This window comes from Eumetopias jubatus, unplaced genomic scaffold, assembly GCF_037043125.1.
Source record: "Eumetopias jubatus isolate StellerSeaLion01/CBP00866 unplaced genomic scaffold, mEumJub1_p1.0 scaffold_7, whole genome shotgun sequence".
In the NCBI taxonomy this organism is placed as follows: domain Eukaryota; kingdom Metazoa; phylum Chordata; class Mammalia; order Carnivora; family Otariidae; genus Eumetopias; species Eumetopias jubatus.
Window position 1 is genome coordinate 64,094,397 of NW_028274813.1, and position 26,536 is coordinate 64,120,932.

The 26,536-nt window shown below is 36.3% G+C and overlaps 1 protein-coding gene across 3 annotated transcripts in view; it reads right to left on the reverse strand.

Annotated features, from left to right (window-relative positions):
• The window catches only part of ARHGAP5 (Rho GTPase activating protein 5), a 73,923-nt gene extending 47,669 nt beyond the window's left edge, over positions 1-26,254 (reverse strand). For 2 of the 3 annotated variants that reach the window (XM_028114861.2, XM_028114858.2), the window contains exons 1-2: positions 25,800-25,952; positions 9,388-13,275 (exon numbers count right to left, since the gene is read on the reverse strand). In XM_028114861.2, coding sequence (XP_027970662.1) covers positions 9,388-13,107 — 3,720 coding nt within the window. In that variant the 5' untranslated portion in view covers positions 13,108-13,275; positions 25,800-25,952. Of the gene's footprint in view, positions 1-9,387; positions 13,276-25,799; positions 25,953-26,181 lie in introns of those variants that run through there. The other variant, XM_028114860.2, reaches the window with a different exon arrangement.
• Between the last annotated feature and the right edge of the window lie 282 nt (positions 26,255-26,536).

Consider the following 26,536-nt stretch of genomic DNA (forward strand, 5'->3'; position numbering starts at 1 on the left):
CTACAGTAAGCTTTTTAACATCCAACTTTTATTTAGCCTTAATTATAAAGATTTTCTCTCAGATGTGAACACTGACAGTCCATCAAATAACTGTCAAGAGGTTAAATGATATACGCTAAAAATGAAAACCAAACTTACCCTGTAACTTATGCATTCTGATACAGACAAACAACAGTTCAATACAGACACATATCTCATTACTTTTATATCTGGAATGAACAATCAAGAGAAAATTTTGGTCACCACTCTTTGGTAAGGATTTTTTAAAAGGTATTTTACTTAATAAAGACTAAGATTCTAGAAGTCAGAAGTCAAATAATTCTAAACCTAAGATTTATGACATTCTAAATGATCTACCATAATATTAGGGTATCAATTCACTATTTACTAATATCAAATTAACATTTTGTGACTCAATATATACATACAGACATCTATCTCTACACGGTTTGTTTTGAAGGTAACACACCTATTTTGGTATTTTTCCCCAAGCCCTGTTACAATGGCTACAGCAGTAGAATCTTCTAAGACATTATCTGAGAGTCAGGTTTAGTAAGAAGGAAGCAGTAAAACAGAGAAAAGAATATGGACTGGAAGCAACGTTTGAAAATAAAATAGGAATTGGTAGTCACGAATATAAATAAGAGAATGAAAAGATTCAGGACCTAGAAGATAGGAAAACAATTTTAAAAGAAGCTAAAAATGAAAAATCATCATAATACCAACTTACTCTAATGCACCATAAAATTCACCAGGTATTTTACTATTTCCTGTCTGAATCAAGCTAAGAGCACTGAAATAGATACTGGAAGAGAAACCAAACTGGATTAAACACATTTATACCTCATTTCATCGAATGTGTGTTAAAAACCGGCAATTTTATCAATACAACTCAAATTTCTCATTCAGTTCTTCCTCTTAAAGCACTTTCAAACACCTGTAGGTTATGAAATCAATTCAGCAGGTCACAACCAGCATCCCCTCATTTCACTGTAATGGACTAGAACATCAATAACATATACAGTAGCAGCAAGTATTATTTTTTGAGATCTCATTTGTGCAGAAATATTTATGTGTATGGTTTAAAACAATTCCTATGGTTGCAATCAAGAAATGTCATACGAGGTTTGGATCTCATAACTAACACTAAACTCATTTTGAAATATAAAGGACAATCAAGTGTAAAGCCTTCTTTGAATGACAAGCCCAGTTTAAGAGAAACAGATCTCTGAGCATTCCTTCGTTGGATGCCACTAGGGCCCCAAAGTTAAGATTTTCCAGGTATTAAGAAATCTGAGTAAAGATTCCCGGACTATAGCTCCCATCTTCGAATCAAAGAATGAAGGTAAACAGAATGACCTTTCCTCTCAGCGAAGAAAATGCATAAAGTCAGGTTCAGAATTCTTAAGAGTATTTAATTTAAAAATAAGTCCAGAAACTAATCCAGCATAATGGGACAAAGGACAGTTGTGAAATACAGCCAGAGTATACAGGGATATTTCAGGCCTGATACATACTATAGTAGTAGCATTTATTAAGTACTGCTTACATGCCAAGCATTTGAAACACAGTTCTGATTTCTACCACAATTTCAAATACTATAATCACTCATTTACAAGTGAAGAGATCAGCTCAGAATGAGTTATGTGTTACTATTACTCTTTACCTACTGTTCTCAAGGATCATCTCTACTACATGGCCATTAAACACTGGCAGTTCAAGGCTCGCAGGCACTCCTCTGTACTCTTCCACCAAGTCAATTTCATCTATTGCCATCTCTACTTCATTGTCTCCTAAATATGTATCTCCAACTCAGACCTCTCCTGTGAGGAATGGTGTATCTAACTGCCACACTGACATCTCCACTTGAACTCTAAAGCCCAAGTTTTAATTCCCACTCCCCAAATCCAAATCTGGTAAATTTCTAATGGTCTACATCATATACAACATCATCACTGTTGAAGCTGCCTAAGCTAAAACCAAGAAGGTATATTTCATATCTCATTCACCATCCTCACTCTTCCCCCACACAATACATCATCAAGTCTTAGGGATTTTAAGTACTCTCAAATCCATCTCATCTTCTCCACTGCCACCATTCTCCCTCCCACTACAACTACTCAAAGCCTTCATCACGGTTTATTTAGACTACTCTAGTATGCCAATTAGTCTTCCATCACTCAACCCATTCTCTACACTGAAACGAAGTGATTTCAAATCCATCCACTGTCTAGTCGCAAACTAAAGCTAAATAACAAAAATGTCTAACAGTGCTAAAAAGGTCCAAGTCTAGTCCCAACTCTTAAGTCTCTCCTTGAACTACTCTCTCCCACAGAACAAGTATCAACAAACTATGCCCAGGGACCCAATCCAGCCTGCTGCCTGTTGTTGAAAACAGCCATACTCATCTGTTTACATATTGTCAATGGCTTCTTTGGTACTACAAGAGCAGACATGAGCAGTTATAACAGAGGCTGTATTACCTGCAAAACCTAAAATACTTACTACCTGGCTCATTACAGAAAGTATGCCAGCACCTTCATTAGATTAATGACCACCCAGAGTGGCCTCTTTAAAGAACATTATCACATTCCCTTTTACAACATGAACACTATTCATTCAGCACTAAATATTCTTCCATCCACCCAACTATGCCCTAGTTAAGTATAATTAACCCATCAGATCTGACTTAAAATGATACTTCTCAGGGAGGCCATTCCTTACTCTCTAGACCAGCGTATCCCAATTCAGATTAGCCACACTCCAATAGCCCCCATATGGGTACCATGTTGGAATAAGAGCTCCAAGCCAGAAGACTGTATGTTTTGAGGTGCTCTATTCAATTCCATTGGTCAATGTGCCTATCTCTGTGGCAATACCAGTCTTACATGCCAAAGGTTTACATTACCTGATAAAATAAGCAAATATACCCATCACCACCACTGCACCTCTGCCTTTCTTCAGTGTTCTATTCTAGGCTCTTTACTCTTCCACATATGGGTTAGAATCAGTTGTGAAATTACCTGAAAACCTGACACTTTGAATGAAACACTGAATCCAGAGATCAGTCTGAAGAGCAGTGACTTCTACATCACACACTATATTCATGGATAGGAAGGCACTAGAGTTCCCCATTTATTCAGATCTTTTTCCACTGTCTTTCAATACTTTTATTACCCTTCTACATAGTGGTTTGCACATGTTAAAATACCCCAGGAACTGGATAATTTACCATGCTTTTTCAAGTGATACCTTCTCTATTTTTACTAGTTTATTGCTGATATATAGAGATGCAATTGACTTTTGGTTACTGTTATATATCAAGCTATTTTGCTAACTCTTCTATCTACTAATAATTTATTTGTAAATCCTTTTCAGCTTTTACATAAACTATCACATTGGCCAATTTTGTTTCCTCTATTCCAATATTCATGCTTTTAATTTTTTCCTATCTTATTGCTTTGAGTAGGATCTCCACATAATACTGAATAAAGTGGTGACAGTGTGTACATTATCTCGTTCCAGGTTGAAAAAGGAATCCATTTCCCCATTTAGGATATTTGTTGCAGATTTCACTTGTTTATTTGTAGATACCTTTTTTCAAGTTAAGGTTCTCATCTGTTCACAACATAGTTTTCTATTAATCTGTTATATTATAAAGTGCCTTTCATATATTGTTGTTGCAAGTTTTTTGCTATTACATGGCCAAAATCCCTTACCTAAATCCCTTGAGGAAAACAGGTTTTAGAATTTGGAAATTTTTAGATATTAGTCATAACGTACAGTATAAAAAATGTCAATTAGGTAACCCCATTAAATTGTGGGTCAGTACCCTGTATTTAAATACACTAATATTTTTGCAGTGAACTGTACAGATATTTACTCTATATAAGATAATGATTAAAAATAGCCTCAAATCATATTCTGCCATCAAGAACAGGTCAAATCAGATTATGCTGCAAAGTTAAAACAAAAACAACTTGCTTTCCGTAAGTTGTTGGATTTCAAAATTGCAGTCAACAGTCTGTGGATCTGTATTTTATTTAGGATTCTTCCATATACACTTCTAAGTAAAACAGGACTATAATTTTCCTTTCTTATACCATCCTTGTCTGGTTCTGAAATTAAGACTAGAGGACTTCAGAGAATGAATTAAAGAATGTATTCTCCTGCCTTTTGTTTGCTGAAACAGTTTGTAGAACTGAAATGACCTGTTCCTTGAAAAGTCTTCTGGAAAATGATCTGGGCATGGTATTTTTGTGCAAGACAAAACTACTACAACCTATTTAATAGTTACAAGATTATTCAAAGCTTTCTTGTCTAGATAAATTACATATTTTTAGGAGTTAATTTTGTTTATACTTTCTAATGTGTTGACAGTATTCTATTCTTTTTAATCTGATCTGTAATTATGTTCCTTTTTTCATTCTCAGTATTTATGTTTTTTTTCTGATCAATCTTGCAAGATATTTATCTATTTTTCTAGTCTTCGTAAAGAATCAACCTATAGCTTTACTGATTTCTCATTTGGTCCCTGTACCCCTATAACTTTAAAACTGAGTATGTAGGGGTACCTGGCTCAGTTGGTAGAACATGTGACTCTTGATTTTGGGGTTCTAAGTTCGAGCTTCACACTGGGTATAGTATAGAGATTACTTTAAAATAAATTCTTAAATAAATAAAAATAAACTGGGGGTGCCTGGGTGGCTCGGTCAGTTAAGTGTCCAACTCTTGATCTCAGCTCAGGTCTTGATCTCAGGGTTGTGAGTTCAAGCCTCACACTGAGCTTGGTTTTCAGCATGGAGCCCACTTAAAAAAAATTAAAAAAAAAAAACAAACAAACCCTGTGTATGTACATCAGCTTCCCACCTAGACAATGTGATACCAATCTCTTCCCTACCTTCAACCTGAAGTCCAACACAACTTTCCTTGCTCCTCTGGCCTTGCTTAACTGCTTTTGTATTTAAAATAGCTCTTCAGTTTAGTAGATTTTTATAAATGCAATGCTATTTCTCAATACCCAAATAAGGGCAGTTTCGTATCATCTCTCACCTTACTTTAGTCACAATTTTATGCCCCTGTACAAATGATTCTCCCGACCTAAAATATCTTTTCTCCTTCTTCAAAGCCAATTAAAATATCCAAAAGTGGTGATTTACACATTTCTCTTCATGAAGTTTTGTGAAATTAACTCTACAGACTCTATGGCAATCTGTCTAAAGTCTTTTAATATTCGTATGTAAACAATACTATTGCACAATAGTGTATATACTTTTTTATTTAACAAACTTACCAATGTGTCAAGCACTGCTGTAAATAAATATGAACTGATTTCTCAAAGAAGTCCTAAGAAGTATGATTATCTCTATCTTCCTAGTTGGAAGTGCAGAGAGGTTATGCACTTAACACTTAGTAACTGGCAGAGCCTCAATTCAAATCCTAGAAGTCTAGCTCTAGACCATGTGTCTTAACAATTACACTATGCTTCCTTAAATTGATCTAGTAGTACTTTCTTAACACTGCCCCAAGCACAAGGTATGATCTCTCAAACTACCATTTAAGCTCTTTAAGGAATGCATGTCTTCAACTTTTCATATCCTTCAACAGCTTTATGTACAGACTTTTAAGTGTTTAGCAGGTTTTTAATGAATGCTTACTGAACTGAAACACGAGATGACAATTACTTAAGTCCAGATGACACAATGAAAATAAGTTTTAGGCAAACTAAGCTGCACTAAAGTGCTCCAGCCTTTCTGTAATGCTTAAGAAAAACTACCATGGGTGGAGGCGCCTGGGTGGCTCAGTCGTTAAGTGTCTGCCTTTGGCTCAGGTCATGATCCCAGTGTCCTGGAATCGAGCCCCGCATCGGGCTCCCCGCTCTGCGGGAAGCCTGCTTCTCTCTCTCCCACTCCCCCTGCTTGTGTTCCCTCTCTCGCTATGTCTCTGTCAAATGAATAAAATCTTAAAAAAAAAAAAAAGAAAAGAAAAAGAAAAACTACCATGGGTAACTGATATAATAAAAATAAAACAAGACAAAAATCAGTGAGGGAGACAAACCATAAGAGACTCTTAACCACAGAAACAAACTGAGGGTTGCTGGAGGGGTGGGGTGGGGGGATGGGGTAACTGGGTGATGGGAATTAAGGAGGGCACATGATGTAATGAGCACTGGGTGTTATATACAACTGATGAATCAATGAACTCTACCTGTGAAACTAATAATACACTATATGTTAAATTAAATGAATTTAAGTAAAAATTTAATTTAAATAAAATAAAACTTAAAATAATAAAGTTAGTCTTGGAATGAGCTAAAGCATTTCACTGTACATATATATACAAAGCCATAAAATATACTGTGACACAAAACTGTATCTATGAAATTTCACTGTAAGTATCTATGAAATTTCACTGTAACCTATGTCTTTTTAAGACCACAGGTACAAAAACCAAACACTTAAGTGACACCCGATTTAAAAATTACAGATGTAAAAGCTTCTAAAATACAATTTCTCTAATTTTCTTAAAATTCAAATATAATACATGAATCTAAAAATTAAAGCAATGTTATACAGAAGTGCAAGGAAATTCTAAAATAGCTCTAAAAGACAACTGAAACTACTGAGTTAAGGCAACTGAAAGATTATAAATACAATTCAAAGCCGACTCACCACTTCGATAGAAGTGAGGAAAAGATGGACACCAAATGAAAAGAGGTACATTTAAACAAAAGACTGAGTGGAATCAAATATATGAACCATTTCCAAGTGTGGAGGAAGAGAATCTAGGCCCATTTTTCTCTGTGGAATAGTAATAAAAATTAAAGACAAATTGTTTTGTCAATAACTTTAAGATGAGGTGATTGTAAATACCACCATTACTTTATGTACCTCTAAAAAAAGGAAAGAATAAAATCACGTGTTAAGATATGTCATCAATTACTAGACATATCCAGATTTAGGAGCTATAAAATAAAAAAAAAAAAAAAGCAAAAAACACCTGCTGAATTTTAGAATCAATAAAATACTTACCTTCCTGAGCTTATGACAGGGTTACATCCCAATAAACCCATTGTAAATTGAAAATATTAAATAAAAAAAGCACTTAATACACCTAACATTCTGATCACACTTTAGCCTAGCCTACCTTAAATGCGCTCAAAACACATTAGCCTACACGTGCACAAAATCATCTAACACGAGCCTATGCTATTAATCAAGTATTGAGTATCTTATAATTTACTGAATACTGTACTGAAAGTGAAAAACAAAATGGTTGTTTACCCTTGTGATCATCTGGATGACTGGGGCTACAGCTTACCACCATTGCCCTGCATCACAAGAGAGTATTATACTACATCTCCCTAGCCCAGGAAAAGATAAAAATTCAAAATTCTAAGTATGGTTTCTACTGAATGTGTTATTGCTTTTGCACCATCATAAAGTTGAAAAATCCTAAGTCAGGAACCATGTGCATAGTTAAGTGACTGCATAAGACAAATCAGGTATGAGAAAATTTAGTTCAATTCAAGGAACATTATTAATAAACCGGAATCAGAGGCTGTGCTAAAATTTCAGAATAGAAATACAAATTTGGCTTATTCCTTTCCTGCACAGTGCTCTTAGTTAAGAAATTAACACTAAAAGAAGGAAAGTAATAAATACCAAGTCATCGGAATACTCATGTCTTCAATCCAGTGATTCTATTGCTATACATTTATCCTAAAGAAATGACTGAAAAGGAACAAACTTTTACACAAATTGGCCACTGCAATAAAAAAATGATAGCAAAATTTAAAACCTGGAAGCCTAACCACCCAGTTTTAATACAACTTGCTAAATGGAAAATGTAATGACTAAAAAGTATAATCAAAATACTATGGAGCAATATGGAAAAAGACAACTAAGTGAAAAAATAAAAAATATGCACACACTATTGTCCAAACTAAATAAAAATTAGGAAAAAATGGGAAAAGATACAAAGAAAACTAATGAGAAGGATGTTCAACATGTTCAAAATCTGATTTTGATCACAGATTGTATATTAAATAATAATATCGTATCATCATTAAATTTCCTGATTTTGGTACCTGTACTGTTGCTATTTCAGATAATGTTCTTATTCTTAGGAAATAAAGTATTTAACAGTAAAAAGAGTCCAACATCTCCAACTTAATCTCACAGGGCCCAAAATGAATAAACCCCAATAAATACCCACACCAAATAGATCAAGAAGGGCAAAATGTAAAGAGCTGGTAAATCTCAGTAAAGGGCATACAAAAGCTCCTTTTACTCTTCCTCCAACTATTCTCTAAGTTGAAATTTTAACAAAAAGTTACCAAAACAATTAAGCAGACTTATAATCAAAAATGGAAAAGTAAAACATACACAAAAGCAATTTAAAATGGAATGACTGTCAATGCTTTATCTTTGTTAATAAGCATTAAGTAGTATTAACACAAGCAAACTGAGAAAAAATGCTGAAAATTTTTTGGCAGTGATAAAACGTGTAGGGAGGACTAGCGATAATACGTTGAGTATGAAAGATGCCAAAGATATTTAGCTAGCAGCATGTGTTGAGAGTACCTGTAGTAAATATGTATTAAGACTACAGACATAACTGACAAAGAAACTATCAATATGGAGAATAAAAGTCTGCTGAAAGCCATCTTAAAACCATAAAAATCTGGAACAAAGTTTGCGCACACTCAAGTCAGAGTACTAGAAGTGAAGGTGCTAAAGTACCACTGTGATAAAGATCTAATGAAAATTATTAAACACAACTTGGCATACATATTTAAGTTTTTAGTGCTTAATACCATCAGGTAAATTACTATCTACTGAAAACAGATATTGCTATTTAGTCAGAATGCTACAACTCAAACTTCAGAAACTTTTCTACATGTCTTTAGGCAAAACACCACCATCCACAAAAGAGATTCCTAGAACTATTAGTAAATTTCCAATATTACAAATTATTAGTTTGACTATATTGTTAATATCCTTGAATGAGACAGGTATATCAAATTAATTTTGCAAAACTGACAGGTCAAAGAAGGCAAAAAGATAAACGGATGCTTACAAACAAAAAAGAGCAAAATCACTCTATATCTGGGTTTCTATTAGGAAAATAAGCATTCACCTAGAATGATTATACTGAAGAATATGAATTCAAACTTCTACACTAAATAAGGCACAAGCAAAAAGGCAATTTAAAAAGTGATGAAAATAATTCACCCTCACAAAATATTCAGAAAATTAAAGAGTTGCTAATTACATTTAATGAATGACAAAGGTATCCTAAGTTCTCAATGATGTCAAATTCATTATCTTAAAAAAATACGTATTTTAAAAGGCAAAAACAAACATCTTTATAAACATCACTTACCTTTTTATCTTCTTTTACTTTATGGGTTTTCTTCTTCATTTTCTTATCATCTAACTCCTGGTCTGAAGTGATTGCAGGATTATCAATACCACCTTTCCAAGTTTCAACAGGAGAAAGAAGTGGATCTTCTTCACTTCCACGATGTCTTCCTTTTCTTTTTGTTTTAGACGTGGTAAAAGCCTCATCATCACTTGCATCTGAATGTGTTCTTCTATAGTATGACTTGGCTTTACTAAACAGGGTTTTAGATTTATATTTGTATTTTGAAGGCCTCCTTTCCCCATGACTTTTCGACATTCTATCAGAAAATCCATTTTCTTCATCTCCTTGGGTGTTATTTACAAATGAGTTTCGAATTTTAATAATGCGAGTCTGACTATCATCTGGGACAACATATACCTCTTCAGAATAGCCCTTCTGTTTGAAAATTGTGTCAATGGGTTCCGCATAGTTATCTGAAGGATCCATATCTTCAGGATGTGCCAAAGGCACCCGGGAAGTCTGTTTTCTTGGATTTTTACCAATACCAGCTTCAATTGTTTTTACAAGGTTTGGATCCAGTTTTTTCACATTTGTCTTAGGTACAACTGGTTTAGGTTTAATAGGTGGAGGCACTTTATGGTTGCGTTCATGGTCATGACAGTTTGGGGTGCTATGAATAGGATATTCATTTCCTTCTAAATCTAATCTATATCTAGAACGGTCACTAGGTGTTGGAAGCAACTGTACATCATCTCCAATCGGGCTATAAGGAGGCGGTGCTTCTGTATCATCATCTGAATCAGGGTAGTTGTTATATGGAAAACAGTCTCTGGGAGATGGTAGAAAAACATCCTCACTTTGATGGGCTGATTCCCTTGTATTATCAGATAAATAGGAATTTTCTATCATATTTTTTTTCTCTAGAACATCACTGAAAAACAGTGTAAAGACCTCAGTTTGCCGATGATACTGAGATAAAGAATACAGGGCTGTAAATTTAGCAGTGATCTCAGTTGCAATGTGTTCTCCTTCAGTCATTAATTCCTTGATAGCCTCATTTTCAAAAAAATCTGCTTGGCTGTCAGTAACTGCCACCAGCTGTACAGGAATGGTGTCCTGAACTTCTGATAGAAATGCTCGAAGCATTCCCATTGATGCTTTCCGTTTGGCAGAATAAACTAATATATACCCATGAACCAGCTCATCTTTCCTTACTCCAATTGAAGAATGGTATGATAATATTGTGATCTGTATTCGCCTCCTTTTTTCACCAATGATTTTATCAAGCATTAGGGAATTATTCTGTCCAGCTTGAGCAGCACTACAAGAATGAGAATCAAGGAAGGGTGAAAGAATAAGATCCACACTAAAGGGATCACCACACATGGCACACATGACAATTCTCAGGTCAGCTTCTGATACATCCTTACTGATGGGAACTGGACTCACCACATCTAAATTATGCTTAACTGATTCTAATACTCCTCTGAGAGCTTGCTTTATTTGGGTTTCATTAAATTTACGAGGATATGTACCAGGAGGTACATCTACAAAAGGGCATTGTAACTTGTTTGCCAACTGTTGCCCTTGGTGCCTGAGAATTGGTAGATTCTTACTCATAGAATCTCTCTGATTAGCCAGAATTAAAGTAAATGGAAGATTAGCCATGTACTTATCTTTTCTGATCTGAGAAGCTTCAGTTCTTATTTTTCCAATAAATTCCCCAATAAAATTCAATGACTCAATGGAATTAAATACACAGAAGCACCCATGTGGTTTAAAGGCGGCAGTCCACAATTGACTTAAGAAGTAAGGCGACTTGGCATCAACTGGCCGAAGATCAAGTTCATAAATTTTTCCATCTAAGGCATACTCATCATCAGTGGATTGTGTTCTTATCTCATTTGCTAGTTCTTGAGCAAGGCCATCCTTCCCTAAAATGAAAAGGTTAACTTTATCTATACTGGTACTATCATGATACAACCGTAAGCGGCCATGATCCAACTGCAAAAGACTACTAGCAAGTAACTGCTCCACTTTAATGTCTGTACAATTTTGGCCACTAAGACAGGTTTCTTTAGTGGGATGATAAACAAACCCTATGTGCTTAAGTAGAAGAGATTCCCTATCAGGTGCAAGTTTCTGTAAAGCTTTATATCTAGGTTCTTCACTCAAAACTGTATGAATTTCACTCATTTTATCTGAACTAGGTGTTGCATTAAGATCTAAATCATAAAAAAGTTCAGAGTGCTCAAAAAGCATTTCCTGAAACTCTTCTTTGGCTTTTTCAACAATTTCTCGCTGATGCCTACCATACACCTCTTTGCTATCAGCCTCAGTGATATATTTGAAGGCTTCATCCTCCATAACAAAGCACATAACTTCTTCCCACGGCTGCCCAGGTGAAATGAACTGAATTTTTTCCAAAGTCTTTTTGAATTTTTCCTTCATTTCTACCCTTCTCTTCTCTGATATTAGATGTTGTACATGGTTCTGATAAACTTTTTCAGCTTCTAAAGTGCTCAGGAGGTCAAATGGGATTCGTCTATCATTAATTTTATCTATATGGTCAGTTTCATCCCAAGGTGTTTTTTCTAGCACCACAAAACATAACTGAAAATCTGCCCTCTTTTCCATTAACTTCAAAGCTTCTGACCAATTCAAATGTTCAATCTCTTCTAGGTTTGGCAAAAGAGTGTTAAAAGCTCTTGGTAAAGTATTTATATATTCTTCTCTCCTTTTTCTTATATGTTCCTGTTTAAGTTGTTCTATATGTTTTGAAAATGTATTTCTGGCCTTTCTTGTTCCCTCTAAGTTGATGTATTCTTCATAATCAGGATGATTTTTTAATTTATTACTAACAGTTTTCCAAGTTGCATGATAATCTCTCACAGTCTGCACAAGTTTTTCAAACTTATCTGTTGCTGTGACAACAAGTTGTCGCTGTGTTTTATAAGCATCCAGATAGGGAATAATTTTAGGCTTGCCACGAGTTTTATCCAACATTTGTACCAGTGCAGTGAAACATGTCTCAATGTTGACATTAAATCGTGCTGATGTTTCCACTACGAGAAGGTTCTTTTTGTTTGAAGCAAATGCCTGAACTTCTCTAAGATAATGATCCACGCATTCATCACATTTAGTTGCTGCTATTATTACAGGTTTTTTTGATTTTGATAGTTGGACAAAAAGATTATTCACAAATTTAAGTTGATCATCAAACTTCCTATTGCATCCCTGACTCACATCAATGCACAGTAAAAATCCGTCTACATTGAGCTTCCCTTCAGGCATTTGCTTCTGTTCAAAGTCTTGCTCCAAGCCCAGCTGATCAGTGCAAATGTACATTAGTTTTTCTGCTGACTGCAATTTAGAGGCAGCTGCACGTTTTATATATGGTTGCAAATTCGTACTCCGATGAGGCAAGAAAGTCTGGTCATCAATGAACTCTGTTTGTTCAATGACATGAATTTTGCATTCTACTCCATCTTCGCCATTTTGTGTTATGTCACCCCAGTACAAAAAGTGATCATTGTTTACTACTCGTCCTCCAAAGTCAATGGTGCTAAGCACAGAAGTATGCTCTGGGTAATATTCATCTGCTTTTGAGCGTACAAATCTATTGCACAAACAAGACTTTCCAACTCCACAGTTACCTTTGTCTTTTTCAGTCCCAGAGAGTCCAACTACACTGATAGTATAGGATGGGGGGCGAGGCTCTTTGTTTTTTGCCATCATAACTCTCTTCTCATGTCTCTACATTCATAAAGAAAGCCAGATATACTTCTCATTCTGAAAATAAAATCATCTCAAAATACAGATCCCAAAGTTCAGAACTATATTTGGTTCTTTGTATTTCCCTCATTTCTGTGCAGAAAGGTCTTCAAGATCATATGGATCATCTTCCTAGAAAGAGGAGAAAAAGGACAAAACTTAATCATGAATTACACTTTACACTACACTAAAGATATTCATAACAAAGAACTATGGACATTAACAACAAATATTACATGTATTTTAGGAAACCACCATAAAGACTGTTCATGATTTACTGCTATAAACACAAGATGACTTCAAAATTTAAACAAATCTAACAATTAAAATAACTACCCACATAATTTAAGGTAATGTCTCAAAAAATTTAAAATAAGCCCCAACTAACCAAATGTACATTTTGTCTCTACTCCTTCCCTGAAGAAAGTCTGAAGAAAAGTCTGAAGAAAAAACTAGTCTTTCCCCCTCCATTTTCCTGCCTTCTGTGACTAGACTATGTTGGTGATAATCAAATGTACTAGTTGCCATAACAACTCCCTCACAACTTTCAAAAACAACCTTTCTATTACACTGTTCCTTAAAGCTTGTTCCCTAAAATGGAATCTCATATAAATTTAGGAAGATTTTACAATTAAATAAAATTTTTCATAAAGTTTCAACACGTTCCTGTGAAATCTATCACATTTTATGCCCCAAAACAAATTTAAAATATTCATATACTTTAACAGGAAAACAGAAATGGACAGTTAATACAAATACTGAGACTATTTAACTAGACCAATGTTTCTCAAACTATCAAGGTGGAGGATCAATTTTTATTTCATATCTGCAAGTCCAAATTTGCAAGACCCAATAAATGAAATTTTTTTTAAAAAATCTAAACCCCAATTAGATTCAAGAGACATAAAATTACTGTCCAATTATTTCTAAATGTCCTTGATTTCTATATTCATTTCCTCTCAAAGAATAATTACAAAAAGCTCATGGACCACATTTTGAGTAGCACCAAGCTAAAGAATTTTGAGACTGTATATTTGAGACAATCTTTTAGAATTATTTGATATACCAGCAACATGAAATAACCTTGAAGAGTTGCATGTAATTTAATTTAGGTTATTTACGTGGAAGCAATGAATCAGTCTTTTATAGAAGTTTTTATTTGTAGATTCTTCACACTCTTTTGAGGTTGAATTAAAAGTAATTCATCATTTCTACCACGTCGAAGTTTCACAAGACAGGGAAAATATCCAGTCGTGTACATCAACATATGTGAAAATTATCTTCAATCCAGACAAAATAAAGAACACAGAAAAAAAAAATAAAGATGTAAGAAAGGAAGCATCATTTGCCCCCAAATACCTGGCTTCTACACTGACCTCAATTGCAAGTAAACACCTATTCAAATTATACTATCCATTTACTATACTAACAACTAATGATTAAAAAAACTATTATTATAATTTAAAATTATGACTATTATTTCTGGTAAAATATTAAAAATTAAAATTTCAGATTTACTTTTGTATTTCTGAAGTGTATTCTATTAGCATCAACTACAAATATTAGTAATACCTGCCATATGATATTCAAACAAAGCATTTATTAGATTCACTTTCACAACAAAATAATCCTATGTTGAAGGAGCAACACAAGTAGAAAACCATGAATAAAAAGAACTGATCTCAAATCTATTATTTATGAGTTTTTGACAACAGTAAAATTTAAACCACTTGTGTCATGGTTTCCCCATCTATAAAATGGGGCTGCTTATCTATACAAATTTAAGAACTGAATCACCTTTTTAAATGTTAGGTGCCTAGCAAACAAAAAGAGTTTAACAAGTATTAGAGTTCTGTATTAGTTTGATTCTTGGAACCAGTGAAGCTGTCAAAAGATTTTTTTTTTTAAGATTTTATTCATTTGAGATAGAGACAGAGGAAGCACAAACAGGGGGAGAGGCAGAAGGAGAGGGAGAAGCAGGCTCCCGGCTGAACTGAGAGCTGGATGTGGGGCTCGATCCCAGGACCTGGAGATCACGACAGGAGCTGAAGGCAGACACTTAACCATCTGAGCCACCTAAGCGCTCCGCTGTCACGACTTTTTTTTGTAAAAAATGACGTGATCAGACTTGTGACTTAAAAATATTTATCTGGCAGCAATATACACAATAATCAGAAGTAAAAGAAATTAGGGCAGTCCCATCCAATCCTATTAACTCTTTTTCATTAGCAGAACTTCTAAAAAATCTTAATCTGGTTAAATTGGGTAATTGCACCTAGCACCATGTTTAACTTTCTTTACCTAAACTGCATGGAAGAATATTTGTATTTACTGATAAGAAAACAAAGTGAACGAACTGGATAATAAAATCATACACAGTGATAAAAAGGCAAAACGAAATTAGTTCATGAAAACAGCACAATGATTCTACAACAATTAAGAAAAAAACTGAAAACACAGTAAAATACAAGGTCTACCCTTCCTTACTAGAAAAGCAGAAAACTGCAGACAATAAGCTTTAAGATGTACATCAAAAGAAAACATACCTAGTGATTACTCTGGGGAATTTTCATGTTAAACAGTATAAACACTAGCACTACATATGGCTCTTTATTAAACACAAATCTATTCTGAAAACTAAAAACAATTCAAAGACATATAAGACTGTCCCCTGCCTTCCAGTTTAAGAGACACGAAGTTAATAGAAAGCTTAACAGTACAAAGTCCTATGAACCTGAGTGTTACAGAAAATTCTCAACTACAGACCTAATCCCTTGCCTTAACAGTCACTTCTTTATTCATTTCTCATATATGCTTATTCCAAACACATTAAAAGAAACATTCCTGCTCTCCTACAGCATATACCTCAGAATATTTTAAGTTATAGGGTATTAGCAGAAATGAAAACACTCTTATTATAAAATGTATTTTAAAAGTTAGAGAAAGAAAAGGGCCTTAAAATTAAATGAAGATGAGTGGAGGCATGAAGTTATTACCCTTTCTGGAAGGCTTTTTATCTAATGAGAAATAAAACTATTATATTGAGGATAAATTTTAATACTGAGGTTTCAACATACATCCTAATAAATTTGATAGTGGCAGGTTCTGAATCATGAATATTAAACTTTAAATTAAAAATGAGGTAACTCTGTGTGACATTTATGGTTTTCACACCAAATTCACAATAAACTACCAATTAGACACTGAGGAACATCCATGTTCTTCTTTCAGGAAGGCTACCTGCTGGTTATTTTGAAATCAGCTCCAGAGCTTATGTCATGAGTCACTACAAAGTGATTTTCAAAAGGTGGTGGAAAATTCTTTCACCTACAGGTGGTAAAAAAGAACACTGGACAAATAGTTGCTCTCTCCCTCCAACTTGATCATCAAAGCACTACATGCTTTATCTGATTTACAAGTTTACTTAACTCCAAAGATCTTTTAAAAATTTTTTCCGAAAGCTTTAATATTAAAAAAAAAAAAGTTTTCAGAGTTTAAAAAAATTTGAGAAACCAACAGACTAGGAAAAAAACTGTCATCACCTGTCCTCAAAAACATTTTGCTATTTGTTTGGGTGAGTCTGGTATTACCACCTCATGGGAGAAAGAGAGCTTTCATGAGTTTGGCTGTAACAGGGCATTTAATTTCAGTCACCTGGACAGTTTATACATACATGAATTATCCACTGGCCCTCAACATCCAGGTCAAAATTACTGTCCATTAACTAACCAAGCTAGTTTTCCTTCTGCACTGATAAAAAAAAAAGAATCCCCTCTTTTTTGTGTGTGCTCCTAGTAGTAAACTAATGGCCAATATCTATATGCAGGCTATTCGATTTATTTGAAAATTCCTTTCAAATTTGTTTAATGATAATATTTGATTATGTTGATCCATACAACTTTCCAATTTTTGATGTGACTTTTATGTAACTTGTTCTCATTTTCTCCTATTTTTACCCTTGAAGAAACCATGACAAAAGTAGCAATGATCTATTCAAAGCTATCCAGTTAAAAGGAGTCTCTGGATAACCAATCTTTATTTTCTTAAGCAGTAGTACTGCTTTTCAACAGTTTGCAATGTGGTTTTTTTTTCTTTTTAAGATTTTATTTATTTATTTGGTAGAGAGAGAGGAGTGGGGGAGACAGGGCTAGAGGGAGAAGCCAACTCCCACCGAGCAGGGAGCCTGATATGGGGCTCAATCCCAGGACCCCAGGGATCACGACCTGAGCCAAAGGCTGACTCTCAACCAACTGAACCACCCAGGTGCCCCAGCAATGCAGTTTCTCATTCTACCTTTAAGTTTATCTTACAACCACTTCAAGGAAATGTTTAGATTAAGTACCTTCCCAGAAATTAACAACAATGTATAATTTGAGTAGAACTACAGTTGATGAGAGTTGGAGGGAGAGGGCAACTATCTGCCCAATATTCTGTTCCGTGGTCCCTAAAATTGTCTTAAAAATAAGGACATCTATACGACTGAGTTTTCTAAGATATGTGACTAAGCCATTCAAACACAACATGCTCCTTTTAACGGAGTTTTAGTAACATGAAGTGACTTTCTGCAAGAAAATTTTTCAAGTTCTACAGGGAATCTAGGAAGAATCAATTCTTAGTAATTCTGGACTTAAAACCAAAATTTGTACCTTCTCACAAAGCTTACGTTCATAAATAAAAGGTATTAATTTTAAGATTCTATACTTTAAAGTTATTATACTTTGTCAGGAAATTCCTGTTGGTCCCATCTTCAAAATATATGGAGAATTTATCACTTCTCATTACATTTATTGCTCTAATTCTGACCGCATCCACCATCATATCTGGCCCCAGATTATTCCAAAGGCTTCCAGACTAGTTTCCCTGCTTCCATTCCTGCTCCTCTTCCCCTGTCTATTACTACCAGAGCAGCCAGAGTTTCTTTTAAACATTAAGTCAGAGCTTCCCATTCTTAGGCCCAAAACCTTCCAGGAGCTCGTAAAAGTCAAAGTCAAATCCTTTCTATGGGATACTATAACATCTATCTTCTCCAACCCTATCTTGCTCTCTGACCTACTCTCATATATTCTCCCATTCTCATTCTGCTCCAGTCACACTGAGGAACACTGTTCCTCGGCATGTCTCTGCCTTTACACTTACTTTTCCTAATAACCCCCAAAATCCTCCTTGCCTCTTAATTCCTAAGTTACTATACAACTTATTTATTACTTGTCATTAACTCTTTCCTTCTCCCCACCCCAGACCATATTTAATAAAGATCCACAAAGGCACAAATCTTTATTTCACCAATGTATTTCAAAAGCCTCCATGAGTGCTTCCTATATACTAGCTACTCAATAAATGCATGAATCCTAATAAATATTAAAATCAAAATGTTCTTAGTTCTTTGGCCAAAAAAAAAGAGGAAATCACATCATGTTTTCTAAATAAGCACTGTACTATATTAATCTAAAAGATTTTCTGAAACTATTAATGGAAGGGCGTGCAGGTGACTCAAGTCAGCTGAGCGTACTGGTTTCAGCTCAGATAGTGACTTCAGGTCACTGAGATCAAGCCCCCAAGTCAGGCTCTGCGCTCAGCACAGAGTATGCTTAAGATTCTCTCTTCCTCCTTCTGCCCACCCCGCTTCATGCTCTCACTAAAATAAATAAATTTAAAAAACTATTAATGGAGGAAATGTACATGTATTTCAAGGTCCCAAAAAGTCAAAAATTAAGCATCAGAATGAAGACTATGATCTATAATATATTCAGCCAGAATAACCATCTAGTTTTTGTTTTTGAAACAGTTTTTAGAACCACAAATTATAAGAAATTACATTTTCAAGACCTAGTTACACAGAAGGATCTTTGTAGTTACGTTCCATCTTCTTTAAGTCAAATAAAATATCCCTTATATAAACAAATATTTGAGAAAAGATAGATCCAAGCCTGAAGATTTCACATATTTCACAGTTTCAGGCAATCTAGACTGGCTTAATGAAAGTATCAACTGAATTACTAAAGATGAATATGGTACAATGTTGATATAGTATTACTTTTCTGAATGCTGTTCATTCTCAATAACAAATTCATCAATGCTATGAAAAATTAGAAGAGGAAAGCCATTTTAACATACATGATAACTAAGTAACTCAGTAAAACAATGTAACACCTGTAGAAAAGTCAATTATATTCCATTATATTGTCTTTGACCAAGTTTTCTACCACATAAGCACATAATCTTAAGGTTGAATGGAATGCTAAAGACATCATTCCTATGAACTGGTCTTTACACAAAATTATAATCAAATGAATGAAAAGAGAATCTATTAAAAATTTCAACTTACATAGTGACTAAATAACCTGGAAGCATATCTTGGTAGGATTCAGGATTAAACTATGTTAGGATGGAGATTTTGTTCTGTTTTTTGGTTGTAGTTGTTTATTTGTTTTACCATATTACCAACACCCTGAACAGTGCCTGACACACAGTGGGTACTCAAATATTTGACGACTAAATGGGTCAATCTCCATACTCAGATCCTAAACCACTAGGTAATCTTGAAGTCGTATTTGTAATCAAAATTAACAAAAATTACAACAATGCTATGGGCCCAAAGACTATTAGTACAGCAGTATATTCTAATATAAAAGTCCAGTTTTTTTTTCAAGACCAAAAGTCTTCTTGTCAAGACAAATTAGTTAAGCCTTAAGGCTCAATGGAAGTACTTCCAGGAGGGTCCAAGTAGGCAGTACTTTGGGAGCACCCCAAGCCCTACTCAACAAAGACAATTCTGCTTTTATTCATTTTTATCTTTTGATATTTCAAGTATTTATTGTTTGAAAAAAAGTTTCACTGCATAAAATATTTGAAAACCAATGACCTAAATTATTTCCAAACAGATAACTACCCTATTATTTAATGAACACTTTCTTCTAACATGTTATGTCCAAAGCCTTGGTACCAAGTTATTCTCAACTCTCTAGACCATGTCCTCACTCTGTGGTGAAAACAGAAGAACCAAAGGTCATTTCATTTATATCAACCTATGTAAACAACCCACTAAGTATTTACTCTGCTTAGCTACTATCTGAGCTTTATGTCAGAGGTTTTGAGGGTACAAAGGTATAGTATAGGGAAGTCCACTAAGCTAGCGCTATGAATATGTTCACCCCCCCTTCCAGAATCTTGAAGTCTTTTCACTGGAGAACAGAGAAGTGAGGGGAATGTCATGATTTGACATTCAAGATTATAATGCTGTAACAGAGGAAAATCATTATTTTCATTATACAAAATACATTAGGTAAGGCTTAACAATTTTCTTAATGACGGGAACATTAGAGGTTGGATAAGAATCTCAGGAACACATATAGACTAAAAAGAAGGTACAGATTGAAAAAAAAAAGGCTCAAAATAAATTCCAAAATTTTTAAAGAAACTTTATGGCAGCATAACTGAGAAGACAAAGGCAATGTGCTATACCATGGAACTGATAAATGCAATAGGAATTCAAAAACATGAAAGATCAGTGCAAGTTGGAATAGATCAGGGTTTGGGAAAACTTTTTCTGTAAAATGGCCAAACAGTAAATATTTTAGGCTTTGCATCCCATACAGTATCTGTTAGTAACTATTCAACTCTGCTGTCACAGCACAAAAACAGCCATACACGATACTTAATGAATGACCATGGTTGTGTTTATGAACACAAATTTGAATTTCATATAATTTTAACATATTGCAAAATATTATTCTTTCAATTGTATCCTCAACCATTTCAAAATCTAAAAAGCCATTATAAAGAAACAGGACAGAAGGCTAATCTGGTCCAAGGACCATAACCTGCAGACCCCCGGAATAGATTAAGCTTCAGTGAGAAGAAAGGATTTGAATTTCAAAAAGTCGTTCCAGGTGTTTGATTAGGGTGGAATGGTTGAGCACAGTTGCCATGCTGAAAAGTAGACTTACTATTTTGTTTATTTCTGAAGATATAAGGTATGACTATAGAAAGTCTTCAAGGGCAAGCAGGAGTTAGACCTTATAATAAGCAGTAAGAAATCATTATAAGCTAGAAATGGAATACAAAATTAGATTTGCTGAGGCACAAAGCCCGAAAGATGGACAAATCCTGGAGGCTTAACAGCACCTGAACTACCACAGAATTGAAAAGAACAATCCAAGAAAAAGAATTTGGTGACTGGCTGCTAATTTTAAGAAATAAAGACAAATGAATCAATGTTTCTTAACGAAAAACTAATCAGTTTCAGCAACAGATGGTGGTGTCACTTGAGTTTCAGGTGGCAGTATTTCTAAAGAAAAATGAAAATAGAGAAATGAAATGAGGCAACATCAAAATCAGTAACCTAAATTTCAAGATCATAAACTTAAAATTATTTAAGAGACCATTTAATACTCTTTTAAGAAACATCTGAATACTTACTTAATAAAGAAGAAATCTGGATCTTTCAATTCCCCAGATCATAGAAATGTTAATTTTCCACTAGTTCTCTAAGCAACCAAAATAAAAATAAGTAAATAAAAAGAATTATTATTTGGTTCTGAAAAGGTAAGAAAAGGTAAGTATGGAAAACAAAATTTTGGATCAGGAAGAATACATGATCAACAGGAAGAAAATTAACAAACTATAACAGAACCAATGTACAAGTTTTTCCAAGGTTGCTAGTAATGCCAAATACAGCAAAGAAGATAAAGAGTAACACAAGAATTGTTTATTTCACCAACACTCCTTCTATTAACCTTGTGTTAATACTTTTCCCTAAATCTTTCAATTTCACTCAAAAGGTACAAACTGATGCTCTTAAATTTTTACCTTATATTTTCCCCTCACCAGTCAATCTATCTTCACTTCCCTGTGCTTTTGGTCCACAGTGTCATTCACTTGTCTTTCTTCTTACTTATCCCAATCTTCCCCAACTTCTAAATCTTATCTCCTTTATCTAAATTCCTTTACACTGATTTTAAAAAATCAGTATGTCCTGCCTTCTATATGGCTCTTCCACTCTATCTTGAGCTGGCATCTAACCATTCCTAAATTGTCAAACTCTTTCCCCACCAAAGCTATAAGCTCTTCTAAGGGAGTAATATTTTATATTTCCTTGTATTATTCACAGTGCCCTAGCTGCTCAATAAAATACTGTTCAGAAACAAAATAGGCTAAATCTAGTATGAAGCTAGAAAAATGAAAATTTACTTTTACCATTAATTCTTCATGATGAAAAAAGCTTGAGAATCTAACCAAGTGACACACACACATCATATTTTAACCCTAAAATTATGAAGTTATACATAACTCTTATTCCCAAGTAATAGTTCTAAGGAGTCAAACACAAAGACATGACCAAATATTAACATCTATTTTTACTGCAAATCTAAGGTATTGTGGACCGTCAACCTCCAAAATACAGTGGAAAAAAAAGACCAACCTTGATTACCATCTCTCTTATATTCAAACTCCTATTTGCAGTTAATACATCCAAATTCAAATGATTATTCTGTAAATAATTCCCAAAGGGCACCTGATAGAAATAGTTATTTTTCTGCATTTTTTAGTACTTGTATGTACTTATTCACTCCTTTAGTTACTACCTCTTCAACTAAAGCTCAAGCTACACAATCTCTAATTTATCTTGGTATCCCCACAGCCAGGCACACAGTAAATGCTAAATAAAGGTAATACGAATTAATGAATTACAAAGCAGAGGCTTTAGGTTTCCTTTATGCACAGATTTCTTTTTTCAAAGGAATTCTTATATTTAAGTACAACACATTTAACAAACAAAAAAGGAGCTGCTGGGTTGTCAGAGGAAGTCTCAAGCCATCCAGGAAAAATCCGTAAGTGGTTGAAGCAACAGAGTTTTAAAACCAATTAAATTAAAGTTCACACTTAAAAATTCTTAGCACTGAACTATTTTTCTTAATTTCTAATATAGTTGTTCCTGGTTTGAGAAAAATGATTAACTACAGCCTTCATTTAAACAAACAGGAGCTTGATTACTCAAGTCACCAAATGATGGATCACTTTATCAAGGTTTCTTCACCATTCATTATAGAAAACCAAGCTCCCCTGGTGTACTTGAAATGTATTTTACAAACATTTTTTAGGTACACAGATATTATTAAAACCTAACACCATACAACACTTCTTGAGTAAATTATGTTACCTGCATACCTTCTTGGTGTGCAAAGAAAAAAATCAGCGGTCTTACAGCTCTACAGAGTTTTTATAATAATTTGTATAGAAACTAGTTTAAAACTTACTCTGTAGCCACCAAGAAATTTTCTATTATGCCATTTCATAAGGTAACCTATTTCTATTATGCCATTACCATAAGGTAACACTTACCTTAAGGCCTGCTAATGTTGAAAAAAGTTTAGGAGAATTCTGAGACAGAACTTTTCCTTCAGTATTAAAAAACTGAGTTACAAAACTGTTTTCTAACCACAACTTCAATTCTAAAAAAGGAAATACAATATTTTATTCCTTTAAAAAAAAGCTTAACTTTCAAAGTCAAAATAATTATTTTCTCCAAAAGAGTAAGTGTACTGAATATGCTTTTCAAACAGAAAAAAAGTGTATGTGTGTGGAGGGATTTCAAAGCATTTTGGAGATGTGAATTTAAGATACTAATTTTGCAATACATTTTTTAAATTGCTAAAGTAATTTAAATGGGGTGGGGTGCTTAAAAATGACAAAGATAATCAGGTTTCTGTGACAATTCTTCCTTATAGTGAAGTGTAACCCACCCATTCCCCAAAGCCTTTGTAAGGAACGTACACAAAGAATGGTAAAATAACAACACATGCTGAGGAGGGTTAAAAAAAAGTAGCCTGCACAGGACAACCAAATCAATTGTTATCTAGTCATCTGTGTCCTTCTAACTAGTCTACTTTAAGTCAATCAGATCAACAGCCCAATAGCACCTTTCTTGAGAGTTAAATACCCAGGTATACCCAGCTTTTCAATCATGTATGTTTATTCATAAAGTGCTCTAAGACCTATGCAAGTTTTTGGTGATCCATACTTAACACTCTTTTCCTCTGCTCTACCACAGATACGGGAAACGAGAGTCAATTTGAAAAGGACAGATAAAAAGGCCAAAAGTGAGAAAGCAATTTAAAATGGAAATAAAACCTTAATCTGCAAACTGTCCAGTAGGTTACCTATACAATATGTATATCTAAAACTACTCATTAAGAATACGGTTTTATCATACTGAAGTCAAATAAACTGGAATTGACAGTAAAACATCTCCAAAACACATTTTACTAACGTATCTTAACCAAATATTTTTCCAAATAGTTGCATCTGGATCAAATTTTTGCTAAAAGAACCATTTTAAATGGAGATTTTGAGAAATACTTCCTGAAGTGAATGCAAATGCACTGAATGCAAATAACCCCCCCCACTTTGAAATTGAGTATTGGTTTTGGATGTTTAAAATGAAGACGGCAAAACCCTCCCCTCCACACCCCTCCCCAACACCTGTAGAAGGCAGCAAAGGCAAAGATCAGTAAATACGACGTATTCCACCGTTTTACACTTGAGTATTTTAAAAAATGGTATTGTTTCCTATCACAGAGGGGGAAAAAAAGCAAATTTTCGGTAGGAATTTAAACTTAAAAATGGGCGTACACACAATATGTATGCCTATTTTGGTCTAGGTTTAAAACACTTAAAATTCCCATTTATTAAGCATGAGCCAAAACTGGATTTCTATCATATGGCAAAAGTGTAAGCGTCTCCCTACAACTTTCTCGGAATTTTACCAAACGTCCTAATAGTTTGCCTTTACTTCCGAGCACCTTTCGGCGCCAGCTACACCCACAGTCTCCACCTCACTCGCATTTCTAATAACGCTGAAGAGGGAGGGTGTGAGGGAGTATTTATGTGTGGATAAGTGCGCGCGCGCTCCCGCGCGGTTCCCCACCCCCACCCCGATACTTTTCTTTAGTAGGAACAGAGGGAGAATCTAAAGGTTATTCTCGCAAAAACTCAATATCAAAGCCTCAAACCAGCCGCAGTCAACCGATAAGACTCCGGGTTTTGGTTGCGCAGTGCAACTTCTCACACCCTACCCCGAGCTTTCGCAGCAGATGGGAAATTGAAGAGAACCCAAGCAGGAGTGGGGGAGATCGGGAAAAAGTGAAAGGGCCGATCCCCCTGAAAGGCGCTTAAGTTTGCAACGAAGATTGTGTTTCCGCGAATATGCGCCCACCCCCCTCCCCCTTCCAGGTGGAACTCGTTAACAGCAGCAACCCAGCCAATAGACACCGCCACCTTCCCTCCCCACGTACCATCGGAGAGCAGGGCAAGTGAGGGCGGCGGGCGAGAGCGGACGCCTGGCGGGGCCGGCGCGATCCCCGGCCACCACCAGGCCTCCGCCGACCCCGGCCGCGTCACCTGTGGAGAAAGCGCCCCCTCCCCCGGCCTCCCTGCCCTTCACGCCGACCGTATACACCCCGCGCCAGCCGCTCCCCGCTCGGCCTGCGCGGACGGAGCGCGGCGCCAGGCTCCCCTCCGTGGCTGCGGGGCCCCAGCGCCTTGAACTGGTTACAACCGGCGGCGGCTACCAAGCGGGGCAGCCGGTGGCGGGAGGGTCCCGGTCGGGGAGGGGGAGAGCGGGCAGGCCCAGAAGAGCGGGGATCACAAGGTCCTACCTAACACCGTCGGTCTCCTCCGTCTCCTCCTCAACGGCAGCGGCGCCGGCGGTGGCGGCGGCAGCGACATTCCTGGGGAGCGCTCCCGCCGCCGCCGCCTCCTCCTCCACTCTCTGCTCGCCTCTCTTCCCCGGCGCGCTCACCAAGCGCCGCGTCCCTTCAGCCACCTCCGCCCGCCCTCCCCAACACACACGCCCCGAAACCTTAAGCCCTACAGCTCCCGCAGCCGGGTAACCCACCCTCCCACCCTCCCTCCCGCCACCAGCGGCGGCCCCGTCCCTCCCCCCTTCCCCTGTGCCCGCCGCCGCGCCGGGCTCAGTAATGGCGGCCACTCGGGCTCCCTCGCGCTGACGGATCTCTCTCCCTCTCTCCCGAACTTTACCTCAGCATCTCTCCCGGCGCGCACCGCCGGAACGCACGCGCGCGCGCGCAGCCACACACCCGACCGGGGGCGGAGCGGCGGCGCAGCCTCGACGGGGCGCGCGCACGCGCGCACGCGCACGCGCACCCGCACCCGCACCGCCCTCCCCACAATTCCCCGCCCCCGCCGCCCTCACCTCGCGACTCCTCCCGCGCCGCGCACCCGGCTGGGCCCCGCCCCTGCCCTCGTCTCCGGGGAGCCTGGGAAGGCGCGAGCGCTCGAGCCGGAGGGAGGGGAGCAAGCGCGGGGCCGCGTCCTCGCTCGCGTCCGGGCTCCTCGATTGGCTTCTGCCCCTCCCCCTTCTTCCTCCGCCTCT